General features: G+C 39.8%; 1 protein-coding gene across 3 annotated transcripts; it reads left to right on the plus strand.

Annotated features, from left to right (window-relative positions):
• The first annotated feature begins 4,610 nt into the window (after positions 1-4,610).
• hsf2 (heat shock transcription factor 2) lies at positions 4,611-25,279 on the plus strand. 3 transcript variants are annotated; one of them, XM_085132119.1, is made up of 13 exons: positions 4,611-4,920; positions 5,315-5,423; positions 5,550-5,567; positions 7,901-8,028; positions 9,342-9,466; positions 10,221-10,296; positions 10,638-10,699; positions 12,263-12,341; positions 13,631-13,761; positions 15,121-15,408; positions 20,678-20,780; positions 21,599-21,665; positions 22,351-25,279. In XM_085132119.1, the coding sequence occupies exons 1-13, from the start codon at positions 4,828-4,830 to the stop codon at positions 22,683-22,685; spliced, it is 1,614 nt and encodes a 537-aa protein (XP_084988245.1). In that variant the 5' UTR covers positions 4,611-4,827; the 3' UTR covers positions 22,686-25,279. The 3 variants fall into 3 exon arrangements, with proteins under 3 accessions (XP_084988245.1, XP_084988246.1, XP_084988247.1); XM_085132120.1 differs by lacking the exon at positions 5,550-5,567 and having other exon boundaries at positions 4,613-4,920; XM_085132121.1 differs by lacking the exon at positions 4,611-4,920 and having other exon boundaries at positions 5,313-5,423; positions 5,546-5,567.
• Positions 25,280-26,552: the final 1,273 nt, after the last annotated feature.

The following is a 26,552-nucleotide window of genomic DNA, read 5'->3' on the forward strand; positions in this document are numbered from 1 at the left end:
GCTTGCTGTATTCCAAGAACTAATTGGTGAAAGTTAACTTCCAGTATAAACAAAGAGTGATAACACTTACTCCATATATACCAAAGAAATATACCGTACCTGGATAACTGAAGGCCAGTAATTTTACAAAAAAATGATGGAAAAAAAAATTATATCAGAGGCTTTTTCAATTGCTGTGTTCGTTCTACACCCATCATTTTACACTCAAAATGTAGCCATTGTTGCCCTCTTTCCAACGATGTATCTCTTAAAGTTAAGAGGTGTAAACTTTTTGAACTGTGTGGATCCAAGTGAAGAGAGTACCTTCTAACCGACCCATAGAAATACATTGGACCCCACTTTTTAAAGTGATGACCCCATTTTTTGACACCAGGAATATAAAAAACACATACTGTTGTTTAAAACAAGTCCTCTGGATCCTGATGGTTCAAAAATCATCTTGATAGGAGTTACCATCTCGGATTTAGAAGCAGTGTTTCAACAGGTGTACTGAGGCAGATTTGACAGGCATTTGCCACAGAGTAGGCCACAACTAGACAGAGCATTCTGATTGGCCAGTTACAGTGGCTTGCAAAAGTATTCGGCCCCCTTGAACTTTTCCACATTTTGTCACATTACAGCTACAAACATGAATCAATTTTATTGGAATTCCACGTGAAAGACCAATACAAAGTGGTGTACACATGAGAAGTGGAACGAAAATCATACATGATTCCAAACATTTTTTTTTTTTTTACAAATGAATGACAGAGACAGAGAATCTGGACTCTGCAGGAACTTATGTCAGGCTACTGTTTGTGGACTTCCACTTTCAGGTGGATCACTGACTTCCTGTTTGAGAGGAAGCAACAAAAGCTGATGACGCCTCACATGAACCGTTTGTCACACTGTCCTCTGGCAAGAGGCTGCTGTCCACCACTTCAGCCTTATTTTACTGACTTCCTGTTTGAGAGGAAGTCACTGATCTACACATAGCAGATTATAGTAGACAAGCAAATAGTCTGGTTTTACTTTTGTAACTTTAAGATTCCTGAGTTTAGACATTTAAAATCCTACTCTTCTAGTAATTAAAAGAATATTCATTCAGATGTTTTCCGACTCTAATTATTCTTTTGTCATTAGTCAGCTTTTTCCTACTGTACATTTTAAAGATGTTCAGCTACTTTCCAACTTCTATGTGAACTTCAGCTTTCTACAGTTCTGCACTTTGGCTTTGAGGTGAATGATTCAGTGTGTTTTAGCTCATTCAACATTTTTGTCATGTGCAGCTGTGTAGCAGCCAGGATGAGGACCCAAACGCAGGACTCAAACAAAAGGTTGAACTCAACACAGCAGCATTATTTGCTGGACAAAAACTCCAATATTGAATACAAAACCTAACTGGGAACTAGAAATGCAAAACTCAAAATTAGGAAACAAACCAGGAGCACAAAGGAGACACACAGCAATGACGGTGTACAACACAACAAAGTGCAGAGGAAAACACGGGGCTTAAATACACAAGGGAGTAATGAGGAAATGGGAAACAGGAGGGAAACACAGCTGGGACTAATCTGACATAATGAGACAAGGTGGTGGCAAAATCTGAAAACACTGAATACAAGACTATCAAAGTAGAACAGGAAACACAAGACAGGCACGGAGACGCAGAATTGACAAGGAAACCAAGAGAAGCACAGACATGAAAACATAACTTGATTAAGACGTGACACATGGAGCACAAGGAAGGCACAATGACACAACCTAAGATCTAAAAATTATTAAAGAAAAACAGAAACTAACTAAACTGAAGAATATTAATAATCAAAAACACAAACATTTGACATGTTTTTTTCACCGCAGATTCAGCAGTCATTAGATTTCAGTTCAAGCAATTCATCTATCAGCATTCATGTTGCATTTTCTTCAGGAAATGCATTCTTTAGTAAAAATTCAAGCAAAAATTCAAGCTGCATTTATTTCTATTTCATATCACTTTATATCTTCATCTCAAAGATAAATGCATCCATACACAATATTTTTGGATGTATTGCATGTAAAAGAGACAAATGTTGTTATTTTAATATATTGGCTCCACTACATTTGTCTGAAAGTAAGAAGACAAAGTGTGCTCAATTGCATGTTTCTGATAAATGAAGACTAGGCAGAGCAGAATTTATTTTAACTTACTTCATTCATCCACATACATGACCAAACATAAAGAAAGTGCAAAACATGAAAATAAACATATACAACCCTTAAAACACTTCTCAACTTAATTTCTTGGTTAGAAAACCAAGCCTTCTATATTATATCAATTTATTTATAAATTATTGATTCCCATTTGTATAGATAATGTGTTTTTTTCATGAGTACCATCACCAGTGGAGGACAGGAAAGGAAAAAAATACAAACAAACAAGAAAATACAAACAAAGAACTATAAGAGGCATCTACTATTCTTATATAGGTTTATTACTGGTGACCATTCACCTGTAAATCTGTCTGTTTTTAACTGTAGTCTTGCAGTAATTATGTTCCAACAAAGACAGCCTTGAGCCAATTTTTACACTCCTTTACACTGGGAGAAAAAAAACAGGAACCAACCGGGCAAAGATGAGACAGGCACATAACATCCTTATAAAATATGATGTAATGCTGTAGATCAATCAAGTATATAACTTCCATCCATCCATTCTCTTCCACTTATCCATTTCATGGTCACAACTGGAGCATATCCCAGCTGCCATAAGGTCAGAGGTGGGGTACACCCTGGACAGGTCGCCATATAAACATCTACTCCAATAATATGCAAAAACCACAGTACTATTAATCAAAATACACCATGTTTCATGACACTTATTCATTTATTCTCAGGTACATTCTGGTACTGACACCAGAATGTACTTTGATTTTCTTTTTTTTCCCCTTTTTTTTGTGAATGAATGAATAACTTTTCATTGCTCTTTAAGGAAATCTCCTCTCAGCACAGTAGTGACACACACACTACAACTGTCTGTAAATTGTGCTACGTTTGTAAAGTGCATGGTTCTTTATTATTTTATCTGCACGATATAAGTACAACAGTTATTTGATCTTTTTCACCACTACCTGCATTCCAAATATTGCAGGTGTGTGGTGGTTGTGAAACATGTATGCCAGCGATCCATCCTGCCCACCCCACTGAGAATTTCCTGGCTCCGCCGCTGGATTGCACGTGAGCACGGGGTGGGTGCGGGGATCACCCACCCCGTGCTATCGGAAACGTGTACGTGGACGGAGACGTTTGCGGGACCAATCGAGATTTCCGAGTTCCGTCTGGAACCCCCCCTTAAAAAAGTAAACGAGGGACTTGACAGTAGTGATGGGTCGTTCGCGAACGAAATGGCTCTTAGAGCCGACTCTTTGACGTGAACGACGCGAGCCGGCTCCTTATCGCGAGCCGTCATGTGGGTTTTTTTTTCTTTCTCTCACCCTCTCTCTCTCTCGCACTTTTTTCCCGCTTCACAATGCACGCGAGCCTTGTGCTTTATGCTGGGCAGAGGGGGGAGGGGCGGTAGTTACACTCAGTAGCACAGGAGGGAAAGAAAGAGAAAGAGAGCCAGGGACAACAACATCACATTAGAAAGGTATAGTAATCATCCACAACTATTTTCGGTTGCAGATGATAAAGGATTCAGAAAGTTTATTCATGCAGGTCCATATGACAGAGAATATGCATCTTCTTTTTGTTTTCATATTTTAATTTATATTTAATTGTGTTGTGGTTTGCAGTGTTTTGTGTTGTTTCACTTTAAATTTGTAAAAGGAAAAAGCTGAAAATTTAAATAGTTAAAATTTGAAATGTGAATAGTTGATTTTTGTATTATATGATTTACTTATTACATTTTATGTGGAGTGAATAAATAAAAGCATATTTACGGTGGCCCCTACAGACAAAGCACATACAAACTTCAAATCACGTACAAACTCAAAAACACGTACAAACTCCGAAGCACGTAAAAACACATACAAACTCCGAAGCACGTACAAACTCCGAAGCACGTAAAAACTCCAAAGCACGTAAAAACTCAAAAGCATGTAAAAACTCAAAACACGTACAAAAGACAACAGAAGTGCTCCAGGATGCTGGGCGCAGTGTTGAGCTTTTGTTACCTAGTGGCTACACAAGCCAGCAAGTACCAACGACCGGATTTGGTGTGTGGTAGTAACAGGTAAATCTTTTTTTTTTTTAATTATTTGAATATATATGAGTGGCAGTGTATAAATACACAAACAATACACACATGCTTTCATGCTTTCAATTGTGTAATTTAAGTGATCTAGTAGCTCTGTTTTGGAAGTTCAGTTAATGCTAGAAATGTGTTTTGGAGTTTGTACGTGTTTTGTCTCTAGGGGCCACCGCATATATTTATATATAAACATATATAAATAAAACCACTTTTTTTTATGTTAGTAATTCCTTTTGTGCATAATTTTATATTATTGTTAATAATAAATTAATTAAAGCAACAAAACAACCTGAAGAGCCGGTTCGGAGCCGAAAGAGCCGGCTCTTTTTAGTGAGCCGAACCGAAAGAGCCGGATCTCTAAAAAGAGCCGGAAATCCCATCACTACTTGACAGAGGCCGATGTGCAAAGCCTCTCTTTTGTTTGCATGAAACTCCACGTGAGAAGGCTTACGTAAAATCATTTTTGACCAATCAGCTCCTGCTTACTAGAACCGGAAGTTGTACGCCATTGGCATTTTCCTTAAAGCAAGACTTGACCAGCGTTTTTATAGGCTACAAAACAAACCGTATATTACCGTTTTTAAATTTCGAAGTGTACCTGTCGTTAAATTGGCAAGATGAAACACAACTCGAATGTCCCAGCTTTCCTCACTAAATTGTGGACGTTGGTCGAGGACACAGACACCAATGAATTTATTTGCTGGAGTCAGGTAAAGTTAAAGCTGCATACAGCTAGCATGCTAGTTTTAAATTCCAAAGCAAACAAAACATTTAGCTAGCAAGAATAACCTTAATTTAAAAATCGGTAATCAAAATTAACAACAGGATGTGATCATCCTTGATTTTCATAACATGTATTCGACAAATTGCATTGTGCAAAGCTAAAAACAAACTATTAGCTAGCCAGTAATTTTTCTTTGCTGCGTGTCTGCTGCTTAGCTAGCCTACGCATACAGAACCAGTCCCTGCATGCGAGGGTCAGTTATAAATTTTGGCCTCTACAGGCTGATAATTGTGTTTGTGTGTAATTACGAACACGCTAAAATAGTTCCAGTTGTCCTTGAAGGTTCGTTCTCACTGTCGTAGTGTTGATTTTTGTTCCAGGAGGGCAACAGCTTTCTAGTTTTGGACGAGCAGCGCTTCGCCAAAGAGATCCTCCCCAAGTTTTTCAAGCACAATAACATGGCCAGTTTCATCAGGCAGCTCAACATGTGTAAGAATGCTTTCGTTACTCATCTTAGTCTGTAGCTGTCAAAGCAAACGCATTCTGCTTCTGAAAAGTGTCCTTTTTTTCTGCTGAATAAGTTTGTTTGAATTTGGCTTTTTGTGTATTAGACAGCAGCTACGCAGGTGCTTGGTAAGTAGTAACACACATGTCAGTTCACTTCATTCATTTCTATGCAAAGATCACAATCAGGTTATTGTTTAAACACCCATCCACTGGACCACCTAGCAAAAATGCATGGACAATATCAAGACCGCCATTGATTACAACTAATTTGTAGATTACTTTCACAGTTGTTTGTTATATGCCTTTGTTTTTTCACATTTTAAGTTATTATAGTCAGATTTAGAGGTGGGAACCATGGAGCAGGCTGCGATACATCAATTCATGTCCTGTGGCATTTATCAGAGTCACATGCCATGGTCGTAATAAAGCTGTTAGCTTCACTACAAGTGTAGAGTGAGCTTCAGTCATTCAGATACTCCATGCACCTTGTTGGTGAAGTTGTCCCTGAAACTGTTGTTCTGTGACATATCACAATAGCTTTATGACGGCATTCCGTTTGTCCTCCTTTTTTGTAGGTACCCCCTTATAAAGGTTAATGAAGTGTTAAGTAAGTGAAACTGATAGGGTAGTGTGTTTAGAGCAGTTGCATTTTTAAAAAAAACATTTTGCTTCATCTTATCCATGACCTTATTGCAAAAGCAATCAGTATGATGTATTATTTCACTCCTAGTCTCATTTCCTTATCACTTGGGATAATTTTAGAGACTGTTGAATAGTATAGTAACCACACGGCATATTGCAGGTATTACCTGCTTCTTAGGAGACAGTCTATTCAGTGCCATGCTCAGTCACTGGCTAGTGTGCCAGTCTGCATGGGCAAGATACTAATCCCAAGTAAGCACTTACAGCAGAGCAGAAATGCATTATATCAGAACCAGTCCATTTACTATGTATAGCTACTTACTGTAAAGAATTAACACTGTAAACTCACCTTTTACGTTTTAAATTCAGGATGCGGTTGTTCTGCACCAATGTAACAATAAAATTGGCTAGATTCACGGGGCTACAGCAGGCACTGTGTGACAGTTCTGTGACTCCCATTTTCAGCATTTCTACCAATTCTTTCTGAACAGTTTTGTCTTTTATGTTCAGGTAACCTGTAGGGCAGTGAACGCACCGTTAGGGCAGGGCATGTTTCTAAATGCCATTGTATTCAGGCATTTAGAAAATGGCTAGAAAAACAATGCTGTGGTCGTCTGACGAAAAGCCACATAGCGAGCAGCAGGTAACTTGTCACCTCGACATCCACCTTTGTTGTAGCGTTTGTGTCGCATACTAATAACATCAAGGGACGCTTGGCCGTGTTGCTGTAACAACAACCAGCCATTGGGTTGTAATGTGCCATATGGAAAATAATTTCCCAGCTGCTTTTCAGTACCAACAACTGGTTGTGTTCTTCTGCGTGCGCATGTCACGTCTCACTCGATATAATCTGTCCCTAGTCATTACAAAATGTGAAGTTGTCAGCGTTCCATCAGGGCGCACCGTTTGACCATCAGTTTTCATCACGTGGTCAAAGGCTGATCGTATCATCCATGGAGTGAATAATTGGAACTGGGTGGGTCTCCTCTGGGTCTCAGTGGTGGCTCTTCCCCTGAGCGAGTGTCCTCGGGTCACTTGGGCGATCGTGGCTCAAGAGTTGGGAGTTAGCCTTGTTATCGGAAGGTTGCCGGTTCGAGCCCCGGCTCGGACAGTCTCGGTCGTTGTGTCCTTGGGCAAGACACTTCACCCACCGCCTACTGGTGTTGGCCAGAAGGGCCAATGGCGCGATATGGCAGCCTCGCTTCTGTCAGTCTGCCCCAGGGCAGCTGTGGCTACAACTGCAGCTTGCCTCCACCAGTGTGTGAATGGGTGGATGACTGGGTGTGTAAAGCGCTTTGGGGTCCCTAGGCGGGACTAGTAAAAGCGCTATACAAATACAGGCCATTTACTTGTCCAGTTTTCTCAAATTTATTTTTGTTTTTTTTTATTATTCTTAAAAGAAATGCTGCACCCGATCCTGCCAACTTTTCAGCTCATAGCTCTTTGAGAATCACCTTCATATTGCAAAAATATTGTTTTGTCTTTCAAACTGTTAACTTTTAATAAATTCAACAAAATTTTATTTTATTTCTATTGTCCCAAATCACAGCAGCACTTGCTTTTGTTTTTATACTGTAAGGTAAATACCTTAGAATAATAGTGTAATTAGTGGAGCTCCCGCCAGGCATCGAGTCAGTCACATGACTACAAACTATGGACTTAGAGGGAGCAAAAATCACAAAACACTGATATCTATGATATAGTTTTTGGTTTTTGATCGTATGACTGTACAAGTGTCAGTATACTGTATATATACTTGAAATCCAGGGTCAATTGATTGTTTGTTTTTCTTCCCTGTTCTTTGTGTCTGTGTGTAGATGGATTCCGTAAGGTGATGCACATTGATACAGGCATTGTGAAACAGGAGAGAGATGGTCCAGTGGAATTTCAGCACCCCTACTTCAGACAAGGACAAGATGATCTGTTGGAGAACATCAAGAGGAAGGTGGTGTCTTCCACCATTGTGTCATGTAAAAATGTAGCTAAAGTTACCCCCATGATTCAGACAGCTGCCAGTATCTACGAGTCCCAAACCTTGATGACTTAAAAAGTTGATTGTTGTTTGTCAAAAACCTCCTCCTGCTCCTTGGAAACCTCCTGACCTTCACCATCATATTTTTCAAATGTATACAATTTCATTAGGAGTCTAAATGTAGGATGCAAATGACAGCTTCCATTGTCTTCTAGTTAGGTTTAGAGAAGACACTTTTAAGTTTGTCAGGGAATTTGTTTTAGTCCATTTGAAATTGTGTGCTTCTTACTGATAAACTGAGGCTGCTGAACTAAAGTTCCATGATATGAGAGTTCTGACATTTTACCACTAACTGTAAAACAGTGAAGAGTAACATAAGAGGGTATAATCCTTAGCATAAGGAACAAATGTTTTTACCCTTCAGCTGTGAAAAGCTCATGTGGTATCGTCACCCTGCGGGGCGGGCCGGCAACATGGACACGCCAATTTGTGAATGCGATAACCCAAGAAGGAAGTCAGCTAGGGTTTTGAAATTGATGCCATAGATGCATCTACTAAAAATCATGGAGCAGTTAAAATCTTAGTGACCTTAAGGTCAAGGTTAGAATTCAAGTTTTCTGAAAATCTGGTGATTGCTAACAAGGCGATGTAAGATTTTGAAATTGATACCATAGGTGCATCTACTAGGAGGCTGAGGAGTACCGCTGGCCAGCACCCATGTTTTGTTTTTTTCCTTGTCTCTGGGGGATTTCCAGAAAATGCTAATGCAACATTCAGCCAGACTCTGATAGTGTAGAAAGAAGCGCTGGTGTGAATGAGGCAAGTTGTGTTTTTGAGTGCTCGGGGTAGAAAAGCGCTATATAAGAACCAGTCCATTTCCATTTATCATACACACCCATGTGTTAAGAAGCTCCAGTCGATTGAAATGCTGCTTTTGTACGAATGTTTTAGGAAGTAAATATGGAACAAAGTAGTTTGCAAACCATTCCTTTTTTTCTGAATCAAAAAATGATTTTCAGTCAGAAAATTCAAATGTCATTTCAAAATGATTTATTTTTTTTACATTTAGCCTATACCACAGTCACATTTGGACCCCTCTATTTGTTTAGTGTCATTACAAGGACAACAGTAACAACTGTTACTTCGCAAATAGTCTCAGCTGTGCTAAATCATCTCAGAGAGAGTTTGTTGATGAAACCATCTGCTCAGTCTTCTGATCCATTGTGACAGATCACAACTTTGCTGTCCTTTAAGCACAAGACTTAGTCATGTTTTATGTTTTTCAGGTTTCTAATGCTCGACCAGAGGACAACAAGATTCGACAGGAAGACCTGACCAAGATTTTGGCAAGCGTTCAAAGTGTTCACAGCAAACAGGAGAACATCGATGCCCGGTTGGCAACACTCAAGAGGTGAGTGTAGGGCTTTAAACCAACAGATGCAAACCAACACATCTGGAGAAGTTGCATGTAAAAGTTTTGGTCAGTAAATAATCATTTGTATTTCTTATTGTAATTGGTATCATTTTTCTAATACAACAAAAATACGGAAACCTATCACACCTGATACTATGTACGTTCTGAACAGGTCACCGTCAATCACAGAGCTTGGTCGTGTAGCCTGCTGGATGAAGTGGTAGTTACATGTTAAAGTAACACCCAACTAAATAACAGGTTTCTTACCAGAAAGTTAAATTGTTCCATCCACTTTTAAAACATTGTTTCTTTTTTGCACATTGGCAGTGTTTCAAAGTGAATATCTCAAAGGCCATTGCGCATAAAAGCCTGTAATTTTCACTCGTCTTTCCTGCTATCAAAATGCACCAGGACCTGTAATTTAGGAGAAATGTGTCAAAAAATATACCTTTGAGATATTCCTGTTTGTGCCAGAACAAAGCCATGAAAACACATCTCTTAAAGAATTTCATATTTAAAGCTAAAATAGATAAACTATATATGTTCCATTAAAATTGTTATGCAGATCAGAGACAGTTGAGCAGTAAGCTCGTGCTGATTTGAGATGTAATAACCCGATTGTGTTTGATCAGTGTATCAGGAAGGAATTCTTACATGAATGCAAGACTGTGTAATCGAATACTGAATCTTACAGGTGACAGCTGGTCCTGTAGTCCAATCTGCTGATTGCAAAAATCATCTTATTTTTCAGAGAGAACGAGTCTCTGTGGCAAGAGTTATCAGATTTGAGACAGAAACATGCCCACCAACAACAGCTCATCAAAAAGGTCAGCATTCATATGATTTGGAAATGTATTCATAAGTTATGATTGCATCTTCATTAGATTATACTGAATTTAAAGTTGAACTTCTTTTGTAATAAATGTCATAATATTATGCCTTATTATTCATGTTATGTTGTTGATATGTTATTAAAGGAGTCTTTCTAATCCCTTGGTACATTGAAAGCTAAACTGAGTTTTTTAGTGATTTATCCCGTTTCTTTTACCACCTAGTATTTCAGCAGCCAGATGTAAAGCCTTTATCAGCATGTATTAAAAATACAGAGATGAAAAGCGATGAAGTGTTCATGTCAGGCTAGAATTTTTCATACTGCTCTTTTTTTCAGTTGATCCATTTTATTGTTACATTGGTGCAGAACAACCGCATCCTGAATTTAAAACGTAAAAGGTGAGTTTACAGTGTTAATTCTTTACAGTAAGTAGCTATACATAGTAAATGGACTGGTTGTGATATAATGCATTTCTGCTCTGCTGTAAGTGCTTACTTGGGATTAGTATCTTGCCCATGCAGACTGGCACAGTAAGGAATCAAACCACGAACCTTCTGATTAGTAGATGATCACCCCTATACTAATAAGTTGCCAAAAACCTTGTGTGTTAAAGATAAATAAATGGTAACAAAAGTAACGGTCAAAATGTAATTTAGGGAGGAAAAAAAACTGTGTGGTAAGCGGTAAGTAAGACTGCTCGTGGATACAGGGCGTCTGTTTCCAGTAAGGGTCCCCAGGCTAGACCCCCCCCCCATGCTGCTTAAAGCCCTCCTCCAATATGAGCAAGGTGTAAATGAAACCAGACTGGCTTGGACATCACCTGAATTAACAAAGTCTGCATCACGTGTTGAGGGACCAAGACCCCAGGTGCAGGCTGTGCAAAGATGCACCGAGACAATCCAGCACATAACAGCAGGGTGCAAGATGCTAGCAGGCAGTACATACATGAAACGCCATAACCAAATGACTGGCATAGTATACAGAAACATCTGTGCCGACTATAGCGTGGAAGTCCCGAGGTCAAAATGGGAGACACCCCCTAGGGTGGTGGAGAATGACCAAGCTAGGATCCTGTGGTACTTACAGATACAGACAGACTGGTGATGGCTAACCAACTGGAGACACCAGTGGTGGGCAAGCAGACGACTAATCCTGTAGTGATGTTGACTACTGAGGACAGACACCCTCTCTACTTTTAGGATTAGGCTTAAAACTTTCCGTTTTTACAATATTGAATAGTAAGGGCTGGATCAGGTGACCCTGAATCCTTCCTTAGTTAAGCTGTTATAGGTCTAGGCTGCTGGGGGATTCCCATGATGCAGGGTTTCTTTTTGACTAACCTCACTATGTGTTTATACACCTCTACATTTAATTATTAGTTATATTCATCTTTGGTCTTCATATTGTCTTCATCCCCTCATCCCAACCGGTCGCAGCAGATGGCCACACCTCCCTGAGCCTGGTTTTGCTGGAGTTTTCTGCCTGTTAATAGGGAGTTTTTCTTTCCCACTGTTTCAAAGGGCTTTGCTCAAAGGGGGTTATATGATTGTTGGGGTGTTCTTTGTATTATTGTAGGGCATTTATACTTACTGTATAAGGCGCCTCGAGGCAACTGTTGTTGTGATTTACAGTATAAAGAAAATTGAATTAAATTTTGGAAGTGGGGTTGTCAGTTTTATGTAAGGCGTATGTGATAAAAAATAATTCACTAGTATAACACTAATATCATACTAATAAAGTTACTGTTTTAGGTGTTTCAAAGTGTAACTTTTTGTGAGTTTAAATTATACAAATGATAAAGCTGCTTTTTTTATTGATTACTAGTGACATAAAATATTAGTTTGGTTTTCAACAAAGGGTTGGCCATTAAATGCAATGGTACAACAAATAAGAACTTTTAACAATAAAGATGTTTTCCAAAGGACTACCATATCACAGTTTTTGTTTTTGTTTTTAAACAGGCCCATTCTTATGAATGGCAATGGGAAGAAGCCCAAATTCATTCACCAGATCTATGATGACAAAGTGTGTGTTGAACAGGTCAGTAAAGAATGGTTACTGTTCACATTATGCTTTTCAAAAGTATTGTTTTTAAGTGCTGCCTTAAATAAATTGGAAGGTTAGTGATACCAGAAATGTTTCCTGTATGATTACCAATACAGTAACTCTGAACTCAATACCCAACTTGGTACCACAGCAGAAAAATGAAAATTTCTATAATGTTAGCCATTGCAAAATTTTAGCTAAATGAACATAGTTAATTTTACAATCACAATGGTAACGTGTATTTCAGGATAACAACACCAAGTACTATCTCATTAACAAGTCAATCACGAGCTGCTGCTCTTGTGGGTCTCTTTAATATGTCGTTTTTTATGTGGCTGGCCTTCGTCTTCAGCATGTAAGGAGGTAGACCAAATGTTGCTGTAGCTGACTCGAAGCAACTAACCAAACCAAAGCAATACAAGACAAGTGACTGGCTTCCTGTGTTGACACAGGTTCTTGGCATTTAGTTTGAAAGTCCTGATTGTAATTCAATTAATCTGATGGTCTGATTCATTTAGAGAGGTACTAAGTTTTTCCATGTAAGAATGAATGTATTTATTAACGTTTTGGTAAAATTAGAGTAAGAGAAGTATATTTATAACTACAGGCCACAAATCCTGTCATACAGGCACTTCATTCTCTAAGTACTTTGCCAAGCACACAAACACTCACACTCACTATAAACTGATGCTTTGGGGCAGTTCTGGGACTCAAACTAGAGGAGCCCGTTTGAATCACTCACCTTCTAATTTAATAGAAAGTGTGCTGGACGTCCTGAGCAGTAGTCACCCTAAATACAAATTCAAAACAGTTTGTTTTATTTTTTTTGGATGGATCCCAGTTTTGTTTTTCTTTGCATACTAAGGTTTTAAGTTGTATTTGTAGATGCAGTGAAGAACTCTGCCCCTGACCGTTGGTCACAGATGTGCTTGTACAGGCAGTGATTGCCACAGCAGAACTGTCTACTCTTGAGGCTGTGGCTCCAAGTGCCTAAAGTTATTGACTATTCAAAATTTGCTTTTATCTTTTTCTCTGCGTACAGATTTAATTCATCTAAGACTATGAACAACAGATGATGATATTCCCAAATTCTTTGCAATTTAAAGTTGAAATGTTCCGCTTTAAGGGTTTTGTTCACCTTGCCCCAATATTTTTTTTTAGTGTGTGTGTGTGTGCGTGTGTTGTCTTAAAGTTGAGCATTGGCATGTTGATTATATCATGTTGTAAGAGCTCTGTAAACAATCTTTTCTAAAGTTATGAATCTCTCTGTGCCCCGTGTTAAGTCCTCTGTCAGTAGTATCAATGGCGTAAAGGGTTCCGAGCTGTCTGATGATGTCATTATCTGTGACTTGACTGAGAATGATGGAGAGGTAACGTCGGAGATCACAGAGGAGTCACAAGCCTACGAGCAAGGGTAAGACGATTTACCTAAGACTTCTTGAAAGGCATTGGCATTCTGCCCTTATAACATCAGATGGTAACATCTTAACAGCTGTAGTAGAGGTGTGCTTTGCTCTACCAAGTGCCTTTGAAGATATTTGAATTGGTATTCCAACCTGCTGACTACAAGAGTCAGCAGTCATAAAGATAGCTAGACAGGAACACACACACACACACACACACACACAATAGGAGAATAAAAATTGTATTTTAAAAACATGTTCATTTTAAACCAGCACTTCACTTATAGTTGTCTTCCTAACACCAATCAACTAATCAAAACTTGTTTTGATTAGTTGATTCAAACTAATTACATTTAAACCTTTGTTTAAATGTAATTATGTCATCATTACAATCCATATAGTGTCGTTACATGACATGTTGCTACCAAACAAGACCCATCATACTTGCTGAGCTCTTTGTAGCTGTGAAGTAGTTACAGTGGTGTGAAAAAGTATTTGATTTTCCCACTCCCACCCTTTTTTTTTTTTTTTTAATATGTTTGTCACACTTAAAGCGTAAAGAGTGATGCACCATTCTCCCAACCCTTTTGAACACTGTTGTTTGCCTCAATTACATCCTTTGTGGACATAAATGATTCCCCAAATACTTATTTGGGAAACTAAAAAAGCAGTTCTGCATGGCATGATCGCTTCATAAGCATCAAATAGAAAACACACCGAACAAGAAATCAAATGTGAAGCAAAAAATGACAGAACTATAAATCTATTTGCAACCAATCAGTTTGAAAAAGCTTTGTGAAATAAGGAAAAATAATATGGAATTAAACTCATTGTTAAAAATGAGGTCCACAGATTCCAGTACAATTAGAAAAACAGGTAAATACCTAGTAAATCTTATCTTTCTGATGTATTTCTATTCCTTCGCGGACCCTTAGATCAGTCGACCAGCTGCTTTTGGTTGTCCCAAAAATCTAGCTTTTCACTTGTGGCTCGTTTTCACCTCGTCCTGTTTTCCTTTTTGTATTTCCTTGTCTTGTGTTATTGTTGCTTTGCTAAAAAAAAAAAAAAAATTAATAATGATAATAAATTTTAAAAAGGAAAACAACACACTTCACTTTCAACATTTGATATTTTGTTCATTTTTCAATTCAATACAGGTTTGAAATAATTTGCATATTATTGCAACATTGTGTTGTTAATTTTCCCACTAAATATTTTACTTTAAAGACTGGTAATGTATATGGCAACCAGTGCCATAAATTCTTTGCCAGTTAAGTAAAATGACAATACACTGACTTTAGAAAGTTGTGTTTAGGTTAAGTTTTAAATATATTCATATAGTTAAATATATTCTATATGTTTTCCTTCAGCGATGTCGAAATTGTGGAAGTAGAGCTCGAGACCTGTCCAGTGCTTCCAGCTGAAACAGAGGTGTGCACCACCATTACAGAAGGCCTCAAACACACTGAAGCTGTGTCGGCAGCCGCAGCAGATGACAGTCAGAGGAGCAGCACTCTAGACAGCAGTGGAACAACTAGTAGTGCCCTACAGCTTAATAAACCCTCAGTGCTGAGTCTTGAGGACCCCGTGAAAATGATGGATTCCATCTTGAATGAGAATGGAGCAGCAATATCACAGAACATCAACCTGTTGGGGAAGTAAGTTTGAACCGAAATTCTCACTGAATTTTGATGCTTCATTGGTTGTTTAGATTGTGAGACTTTTATTTTCAAATAAGACTATCGATCCCTTTTAGATGTTTATAAAACATTTAAATGGAGCACTGAGCTGATGTGGAACTGATGGCTGACTGGTTACACTGAGGTCATCCCTTGGTTATAAGATACTCTGACTCAGATCCGTCTGTGTGAAAACTGAATGAAAAACTGATCTTCCAAACTACGCGGGGGATCATTGTAGTGTAATACATAGTCAGTTAAACTGGCGTGTGAATACGGGTCACTCTAATGTTGTTGGACCCTTGTGGCACCATTATGGAGTCTTTTACTGATGATTTGGTAAGAAACATGAATGTTAGTAGCCAGGTAGAGGTCATTTTGTCGGCCTCTGGTAGTGCTCCTCCTGTTCTTTGCACAAAGAAGCAGACATTGGTCTTGCCGTTGGGTAGATTCTCTTGTTTTTGGGGGGGGGGGCTGTCTTTTGTTATCTTGTGCACATTCTTGAGACTAGGCTGGGAGACATCAAAATGTCTTGTGATGGTGTAAATAAAGATGAGACAGCACTTTTACTGGGCTGCAGGGACCGTCTCATGCTACAAGCAGTGAAATGGACACTTAACAAGAAGCAGAACTCAAGTAAAATTAGTCAGGAAGGATGGTCTGTGTCTACCACCTGTAAAACCACCTTGTTGGGGTTGTCTTGTGCACTTGTTAAGAAGTACAGCAAGCTGTCTATACCTGAGGACTTGGAAGCTGCCAAACAAACACTCACAGGCTTTGCCAGCTGCTTGAAGAAGCAGAGAGATGGTCACCAGGAGAATAAACCAGATATTCTCCACTGGCCATCCAATATCTGGCATTTTGGCTAAGTCTCAAATATGTTCAAAGGATGGCTAGAGGGCAAAGGAGCACGATACTGTTTTTTTTCTCACCAGTAGCTCTGACGTCACATGTAAACTGTGGATAGAGGCTGGGGTCAACCACACCAGGCAAGACCCCAGGAGCAGGCTGTGCAAAAATGCACTTGAGACAATCCAGCACATAACAGCAGGGCGCAAGATGTTAGCAAGCAGGACATACATGGAACCCCATAACCAAGAGACTGGCATAGTATACAGTAGGGCTGCCACAATTAGTCAACTAGTCACGATTACGTCGACTATCAAAATCGCCGACGACTGATTTAATAGTCGACGCGTCGTTTGAAGCTTTGTAAGATCACAAAAGACGCAGGAATAAGTAGTAGGATTTAAGAGTGTAATAACGGCCTGAAACAGAAGATGGCAGCACTGCATGTACAAGGATGCCAGCTGCCGTTAAACCCCGAAGAAGAAGAAGTAGCACTGTCCCAGAATTCATAGCGCAGCCCAGCTCAGTTTCCAACAATGGCGGTAGCTACTTAGTTTTAATATTACTCTTGTTATTCTTTCTGGGTCACAAAATAAATGTTTAACATATTTTCAGGCGAGAATGTAGCTGTGTAAACCTCAAATATCTGCTCAGTTTATCAAGACACCACATATTTTCAAAAGCACTCCTACGTTTTTGGAGTCGTCTGTTACCCACTAGCTTGATAGCTAGCTGGGGGCAAGGCTCACTAGAGCCCGTGAGAACACCGGACTCCCAACAAATCGTTTTCAAACCCACCGCCATCTTTCGATACTCAGGTTAAACATGATATATAAGTCATTTAGATAACTTAAAAATGTTATTGTTTGGCTTTTTGTAGTATTTTATTTGTTCCTGAGTGAATCGGTTTGGCTGAGATTAAAGTTTCTAAACGTCAAGCAGATAACTGATTATCAGAAGCGTGAGATGCTCGAGAATATACTCCGGTGTCCTGTTATATTTTAGATAGCAAGGAGTTTATTAAACTTCACCGAAACAATCTGCAAATTTCATTAAAATTTAACAAACTATCATCTTGTCTTTATTTTTAGTTAGCACTTACCTTAAACACTTAAAGCTGTAAGCTAATGATAGTTGTATTAGAGCAGATGCATGCTGGTGCAATAAGCTGTACGTTTTACGTCCAATGGATGCATGATCTGATTAGTCGACTAATCGCAAAAATAATCGGTGACTGGTCGACTATCAAAATAATCGTTTGTGGCAGCTAGGGATGGGTACCCTAGCTGCCACAAACGGTATCCGGTGCCATGATGGCACCGGATACCGTTTGTATACCTGTTGTTTGTATACCGAAAGGTATACAAACAACTGAAAGGTGCATTACCGCCACCAACTGGTATGGAATGATACACTTTAGATTCTAGCCAATCATTTTACGTTTCCGGGGATAGTAGGCGGGCCCAGGTACATACGTTCTTTTAGAGCAGAGCATTGACTGTAGAAATGGAGCAGAGCTACAGATTAAAAATGCCCAAGGCGAAGTGGTCAAAAGTCTGGCTGTACTTCACAGCAAAATATGCAAACTCAGCAGCCTGCAACAAGTGCTTTAAGGTGATACTGTGATACTGTGATACTGTCAAAGGAGGTAACACCTCAAATCCGATGAAACACCTGGCGATGCATAGCGTTTTTTTTAAAGCCGAGAAATGCGCCGTATTTGATAGCTTGCTGCGAGACCTCACACCATGCACATCTACTGCGGGTGTGGTGCCTGTTATCGGACCGGAGTTAGCAACATCCCCCAAAACCCCGAAGAGTAGAGTCCTGGCCCCTAGCCCTGCCAGTGTAGCAGAAGTGATGAAGGATGATGATGGCAGCAGCAGCCGTTCTTCTCTGCGTGAGTAGCTTAATGTTGTTCGTGTGTAATTTACGTTGAGTAAGCTAACCACATTATTACATTAATGCATGTAAGGTGAAGTAGCAAACAGCGTTGTAGTTACATGTGGCTGTCTTCTTGTTTGATGGCAGATACTCCCTTCACCCTGGCCAAAAAGGCTAAAATGACCAAAGAAAAAGTGGAAAACAGTTAAACATGAGAGGTTTTTGGACAACGTTTGTGTTTTTTCCATTGATCAAGCACTGCTTCCAGCCCAGAGTGATACCATATATGCCCTATAGCTGCAGAAAAGGCTAACATTGTTATCTTTAAAAAAAAAACCAAAAAAAACAACAGATGAACATGAGAGGTTTTTGGACCAATTTTGTGTTCTCCATTCTTTAAGCACCGGTTTGAGCACCGTTTAAGCACCGGCACCATTTCAAAAGTACCGGTTTGGCACCGGTATCGGATAAAACCTAAACGATACCCATCCCTAGTGGCAGCCCTAGTATACAGGGACATTTGTGAAAAGTATATCCTGGATGCGGCCGTAGTGATGGATGTAGCTATACCGAGTGATTGTAACATGAAAGAAGAAGGAACACGAGAAGTATCAAGGCCTGAGGGAGGAGCCAAAGAAGTCCCCGTGGTAATTGGAGCACTTGGGGCAGTGACCTCCAGAATGGCTCCAGCCAATCCCGGCGACAGCCTCCACGATCTCTGTCCGGATCAGTTCATACTTTACACTACTGACCCTCATCTGCCAAGTGCACAAACAGTTTTGGTGTGCGCCTGCTGTTCAAAGGTTTTACTGCCAGACCAGACAAAAATTGGGCTTTTTGGCTACAGTGACACGTTTGTTTGGAGGAACAAAGATGAGGGTTTTCAAACCTAAGAGCACTGTGTCAAGTCAAGGATGTGGTTGCAGCACCATGCCGTGGGACTGTTTTAATACCACAGGTCCTGGTACATTGCAAAAAGTTAATTCAGTAAGCTGCCCCCAGATTCTTCAATTTCACAATATCAACAGCTAAATAGTTGACACACAATTGGATGTTTCCACGGGACAGTGATCGCTACGTTTCTGAAATATGTAAACTACGCTTAAAAGCTAGGTCTGCCCCGGGTAATCAAATAATTTAAATGAACTCTACCAATTCTGCTAGCCAAATATCGAGTAGCCTAATATCAAGTGAGAACTACACGAGAAGTTAAATTTAAAAGCTATCATTGGATTACATGTGCAGTATCAAATGCATCCTTCCCATGTTTGTAACATGTAATGTCTTAGCTTTAACAAGGCGTTATAGAAATGTCCATGTGGAGGCCAAAAAAAGTCTTTCCTTTTCTGCCTGCTAGTTATTTATACTGGGTTTCTTTAGCTGTTTACCCAGGTCAATGGGTAAACAGCTAAAGTTCCCACAGCACATTGTAAAAACATCCCTCTGGCCAGACATGATCATTATTTCTGATGCCTCAAAACATCTGATCATGCTGGAACTCACAGTGCCCTGGTAAGAGCAGATCCAGGAGGCCAACGAGAGAAAACGCGCAAAGTACCAGGAATTAGTGCAGGAATGCAGGGGAAGGGGCTGGAAGACTTTCTATGAGCCCATAGAAGTGGGTTGTTGGGGCTTTGCAGGACAATCACTCTGCAAAGTCCTGGGCCGACTGGGAGTGGCTGGGGCAGCCAAGAAGAGGGCTATCTAGGCTGTGAGCAAAGCGGCAGAGAAAGCCACAAGGTGGCTGTGGATTGAGAGGGCTGATCCATGGGCAGCTACTGGTACCATGTTGGGGCCTGAACACCCCCGGCTGGGTCGCCTGGGCGAGGATGTATGATGTTGCGAGACCTGAAACACCTGATGACCCAGGATACATCGCAGAAGATGCGTACCAGTGCATCCAGGAGATGTGTCTTGCATAGCCTGTCCTTGGAATAGCCACATAGTTCTCCAAACCCTTTCACTACAACAGTACCACTTTCTGCAAGGCAGCACAAATCACAGATTGTTTTTGGCAAGCCATATAAACTTTCACTGGAAATCAGTTATGGTTAATGTCATGTGTTAGACTGGTCAGGCACAGTTTCCCAAGAACACTGATTACACTGAACCTTATCTTAGCTAATTAGCACACACCCTTGCTCTGACCTTCCAAGCTGGATTGACCCATCCATACTTGACAGTATATGTTGCTGTGTTTATGCTGTCTGTACAGAGTCATGGAAGCAACATTGTAAGGGGGCTGATTATGCACAAGATGCATATGTAACATTGTAAAAGCATCCCATGTGCTTTGCTGTTTTTAGTATTTTAAATACTTTGCTGTGTGCAGTATGCGAACCACAAATTTCCCAAATTCTAGACAGCTGAACAGGCATGTACTACATTGAAGTGTCTAGTGTTGTCACATTTTAACTCTACAACTCCATGTTGGTCATGTGATCATGTGAATATGGTGTTCCATTTCATTTTAATTTTTTATTTAACATGTGTGTGAATTTGTCTTTTTTGTTAGGGTGGAACTCATGGACTATCTGGATAGTATTGACTGCAGTCTAGAGGACTTCCAGGCCATGCTTTATGGAAAACAGTGTGGCATTGATTTTGATACTCAAGAGGTAACATAGCATTATACACACACATCATAAACACCCACTTAGGTCATTGGTGGTTTCTAGCCTTAACACATCAACACAAAATTGGATAAGCTGACCATTGGTACTTCCACTGCCATAAAGGGAATGTAATGGGAGTATTTTTAGGTAAAAATATGGAAGGAGCCATCCATTCATTTTCTGCTGCCTGTCCGTCTCTGGGTTGCAGGAAAGCCAAACCTACCTCCCCCCAGCAACCTCCTCCAAGCTCTTCTGGGGGAGGGGGCGCTGAGGCGTTCCCAAGTTGGCTGAGACATAGTCTTGCCAGTGTGTCTCCTCTTAGTTTCGACATGCCTAAATCACCTCACCTAAGAGATGGTTTTATTCGAGTGTCTGACTCTGACATGTCAGGGCTTTCGATTTGAGGGAGGACTTTTGTTTTAAGTCCTTCCTGAATGACCAAGCTGCTAACCTCTTCACGTTCTGGCCTAGATACTCTACAGAGCAAGCTTCTTTTTCTCTGCTTGTATCAACAATCTCATTCTTTTAGTCACTACCAAAAAGCCATGGTCATAGATGAGAGTGGTAACATAGATTGACTGGTAAACTAATAGCGTCGATTGCACACTCGGCAAGAAGAGACTGCAGCTGCACCAGTCTGCACGTGCCAGTTTTCTTCTCAGAGACACTTGCAAGTGTTCAACATATGGCAGCAGCTCATTCCCTGTCTGTAGGAATATCTGTTCTTGAACATGTAAATCTGTTCTCTAACTTCTAATTTACATCTATGCTGTTAGCTTTTGGCTGTTTTAAAGCTTCTGTCTTGTGATGTCACCCTTCAGGAGAATGTGCCCTCCAAAGGGAGCACAGCAGAGGTGAGCAAAGGGAGGAGTGAGGAAGATAACACAGGTAAGGATAAACTACACAATTAACCAAAGATAGTTTTAAATTAGCCATTGGATATATTGCAAATCCAAAAGGTACTGCTGAAATGAGTTAGATGCATATGTATGTCATTATTTTCTAAATTACAATGCAACAACAGATGTACAGTAACTATGTACTTTCAGTATCCTGTAGGCAATTACTGATTATTAATGCTATAAAGTTGTCACTGTTTTGTGCTGTAAATCTGTAATACAGACTGTTATAAGCAGTTACAAGCAAAACAATCTTCCTAAGATTAGTATTTAATTTGGTATGATACTACTGAAACATTACACTTTATTAGGGTTAATGATACTTCATATAATGCCATTTAAGCTTTTATTTCCCACACTGTAGTGTGAACTTGCTGGTTTTATTTAATAAGCAGCTGATAAAGTTATGGAGTAATATCTAAATTTACAATTAATTAACAACTCTCTCTACCTGCAACATTGTGTCTCCAAATCGGCGTCAGAGAGCAGACATTCAAATATTTAACAAGTTTAGTTAGTGTTGATTGTTTGAAGCTCTTTTCTTTATGACGTGAGCAGATGATCATTAATGTTATGTTGTTAATAAAGTTAGGAAAAGTAAAGGATGTTTCACGTGTTTTTCTTCATTGAACCAGATATATTTAAAGTTGTTTTTTTGTTGCTCCCCCCACAAGATAAGCAGCTGATCCAGTACACCACCTGCCCTCTGTTGGCTTTCCTCGATGGCTGTATTCCTCCTCCAGACCTGGATCTAGCCATAGACGGCAGCAGCACAGGCTCCTCAAGCACCCAACATGAGCCTTCTTCCAGCTCTGTTGCTTCTGTAGATACTGAGAAGTTATCAGAGATACTGGACACCAGCTTGGAGTCGAAGCAGGCACATCGCAGCTCGCTGATTCGCCTGGAGCCCCTGACGGAGGCAGAAGCTAGTGAGGAGACCCTCTTCTACCTATGTGAACTGAGTCCTGCTGGGCCTGAAGCTGATTCAGTCCAGCTTAGCAGAGTGTGAACACCGAGACTGCTTCAGTCACAGACTGTATCCCTCAGTTATGTTAATACTTCCTCTCATCTCTGGAGTTCTTTTAAACAGCAGAAAATGAAGCGAAAATCTTCACGGCTGCAGTTTGGACACATTTTTAGATTTATGACTTTGGCTTTCGGTTTAGGTAATAGTCCGTCACTCAAAAGTCACATCTAATTACTCCATACTCATTCTCTTTGTGTTCTGTAAGGAAAACATTCCAGGAAAATCCTGGAAGGTGTGTGTTCGTCATCTGTGGGAGGGGCACAAAGAGCTAAATGAACTTCCACATTTCTGAAACTTGATCATTTTACTTTCAAGTTCTGGAACTTGAATTTTTTTTTTTTTTTTTTTTTTTCAAATCAAAGGTCTCAAATGTAAAAATAAGGCACAAAGTGGAGGCATTGTAATCACTTGTGTATAAGCTCGGTTCATCTCTGTGCTGCTGGATCCACAGACAGAAGAATACATTGGCTTTCGTTCCATCTCCTCTTCAGCGTCTTTGTAGTCTAAAGAAAACTGCTTCAGTTTTGGTTCTACAACTTTAGTGAGGATGAACAGTGAACTGTTGTATATAATTTAATAATCTATTTATTCTAGTTTTTGTTTATATTTGGCTTAATGTTTGTGCACAGAGCTTAGACTTTTCATAAAGCAACATTCCTGCGGATTGTGTTTTGTTTAGGGAACACCTCGGAAAGTAACTTGTACATTTACATTCAGTTGAATTCTGGAGGACTGGGGCAAACACTAAATTAAAAACGGAAACAGGATAATATTCAATCCTTCAGTCAGCTCATAGTTTTCATTCTCAGAACTGCAGACAGAAAAAATCTTGATGATAATATGTGAGTGGCTTTAGCATGTGTGCATGCTACAGATATGATAGATGTGGAAAGAATGCGCTGTGTCCACCCAACTACACACGAGGGATACAAAATATATATTGCGAAATCTGTCCTGCATTCCTTTAGCAGTATATAACAATAAAGTTGAGTTGTAAGTGTCAGTGTGTTTTTTGGAATGGTGGTCATAGATTATAGAGAAGTTTGATTTCGGTTTTATCATCACCCTGCCGGGCAGACAGTAGCTCCAAAATGAGGCACAGTTGGTGCTCCTACTACAAATTCAGTGACAGAGGTCAAGTTTTCTGAACATTATGTGAACGTGCTAACTGAAGAAGGAAGCCACCTACCATTTTTAAATACCTTATTTATTGGGAGACTAAGGGGTAGCATTGAGGGCCAGCAGCATTTTAACCTTTTAGCATTTTGTACACAATAAGACAAATAAGAATATGAGAAAAGTAGAAATGATCATTGATTTCAGGAAGAAATGAATTATATCCTGGCATTGACTATCAAGCGGTTTTCTGTTGAGAGGCTCTCAGGCTTCTGCTTTTTGGGAGTTACCTCGCTTACTACATCCAAGATCAAATGACACATCCAAGATCAAATCATCGCGCCAACTTTGAGCTCGCTATTCCGGTTCTCCGAACACACCTGTTGTTGACGATTAGTACAGCTGGATGAAGTAATGTGAGATCACTGGGTGGCTTAAAAGGGGCTACGCATCGATAGTAGAAACATTGATCAGCAACCCTTTGATTGGTCGGCGAAAATGTCGAAGGAGCGCGCTCAGTATTTTTCGGCAGCAGAGCAAGAACTCTTGATTGAGGGATTTCAGGAGTTTCAGAGTTTAATTAAAACGCAAGGGAACACTGCAAAGGGCTGGCAGAAAGTTGCTGACAAATTAAACTCGTAAGTAATTTATTATATTATATTACATTATATCCTCTTTCACATTAGAGCCACAACAGGACCCACTAGAACATGGGAACAAGTAAAAGTGAAATATAAGAATGTTCTACAGAATGGTAATATTTATCACTTATATTGCTTTTAGTCTCTTGAACAGAGACCCTGAAATAATCTGTTTGTTTGTTTATAACAGCAACCAAGAAAAGGGCAGAGCAAAAAAAGACAGGTGGTGGTCCTGCACCCCCTCGTCACACCCCGGCAGAGGAGCTGGCCCTAGGGTTGCATGCTCTCCTTATCAATCTTGCACCTTCCGCAATGGGTTGCTCGCGTACAAACGGACAGGACATGGCTGCGACAGACTTCCCAAATCCACCTTCGCTTTCATAGCCGTGGTCTCTCATCTTGATTACACGAAGTAATTTACTATTACTACTCTAAAATATGAATTACATCTGAAATAATCAAATACATGAAATAGAATGATTAATAGTACATTTCCCTTTTTTTAGGAAATGACCTGTATGTATCTGTATGAAATCAATAAAAGAATCAAATACTGCATTATCTTTAGTTACATTGATAATATTTATTTATGGAAAAACAGTGGAAAAATATCGTTGTTGCTTTCGTATAAATGAAGCGGACATACCTGAGTGGCCGCGATCTAATCCTGTTTACATAAAGTAAGCCTGCTCCCAAGCAAGTTTATGCTTACGGATCTGTTGCTATGACAGCAAGTCCCGGATGCGCTTCGAAGAACCGAACGATCCAAGATCACGCGAAATCGTCAACAATCAAATCCAGCTAACTTACTTAGCGAGGTACGAAGAACAGACCCCTGATCTGGGAAATGCATACTGCTTGGCTAGTGGAGAAGGCCCAAAAGAGACAACTTTCTGAGGGTTCCCTCAAAAAGCTGCACAGCTCCCGTTGTTTCAATTAATAAAGTACTTAAAGACCCATCTCACCCTGATCATGTACAGTTTGAATGTCTACCTTCAGGCAGATGTTTCAGAACAGCTTTTATTCCTCAGCCAATACCATGCTTCTGTTGTGCTGAGAATTGCATCTAAGTTTTGTTCAGTGTTTCATTGCTACAATAACAACTATTCTGATTCTGAAAGAGTGTAGGTGTGTTCAATAGCACCATCTGCTGGATTAAATATTCATTGCAGGCAACCTGGATAAAGCTTAGAGAGAGACTGAACTACAACATCTGGACTAAATGAGTGATGAATGGTCTTTACATAATCAGCAGATGATGGAGTGCAAACTGAATGAAAGAGAAGTGTATATATTCCCATTAATTAGATGAGAACTACATCTGATTGACTAATAGTCTGTCAAATGCTAAATTTACTGATCTTTTTTTGTAAGCAAGTATAAGTGGGAACACAGGAAATAAAAGCCAAGGTTTTGTTTAGGAAATAGAAGTGCTTGTGACAGTGGGAGTGTTTGTGTATTTGTATCTGAGGGCAGAAGGCACGGTTTACAAATTTTTCTACAGACTGAGAGGTTTTAGTAACATCAAAATTTAAAGCAAATTTGTAGAGATACAGGTAAATGTTTCTGATACTCCCGGTATTCCAGGGGATCCTGTGTTCTGGATATGTTGCTCTCTGAGACATATTGCTGGACTTTGGTGATGGCATTAGTGGTTGCTTTGCAGTTCTTCCACAACAAGCTAAAAAGTAAGCACTAAAGGCTGTCGCCTTTCATCTTAGTTTTGCTTTCTACACAATTCCTATACAATTTGGCGCCTCACTGCAGTATGACACAGCAGCTGCACCAGTCTCATGGTTTTTCTTAAAGTGATACACGCAGTGATACGGGGAGTCACTGTTTTCTGCTTCATACACTACTGGCCTCTACAGTCACCATCACTATTAATGACTGTAGAGCTCATTTGAGTACAGTGAACTCATTGTCATGTTCAAGAAACTAGTTTGAGATGATTTAAGGTTTTGTGACATGGCGTGTTATCCAGCTGGAGGCATTCTTTTGAAATGGATACACTGCAATCATAAAAGGAGGGACATGTTCAGCAACAGTACTCAGGCTGTGACATTTAAATGATACTCAGTTGGTATGTGCC

The sequence above is a fragment of the Neolamprologus multifasciatus genome, chromosome 15, assembly GCF_963576455.1.
Source record: "Neolamprologus multifasciatus chromosome 15, fNeoMul1.2, whole genome shotgun sequence".
Taxonomy (NCBI): domain Eukaryota; kingdom Metazoa; phylum Chordata; class Actinopteri; order Cichliformes; family Cichlidae; genus Neolamprologus; species Neolamprologus multifasciatus.

What these genes read in the sequence shown, in the direction of transcription:
- hsf2 (XM_085132119.1), top strand. Translation starts at nt 4,828, where the DNA reads ATGAAACACAACTCGAATGTCCCAGCTTTCCTCACTAAATTGTGGACG. An exon ending in AATTTATTTGCTGGAGTCAG is followed by an intron (nt 4,921 to 5,314) that starts GTAAAGTTAAAG and finishes TTTTTGTTCCAG; the next exon opens with GAGGGCAACAGCTTTCTAGT. An exon ending in TCACAAGCCTACGAGCAAGG is followed by an intron (nt 13,762 to 15,120) that starts GTAAGACGATTT and finishes GTTTTCCTTCAG; the next exon opens with CGATGTCGAAATTGTGGAAG.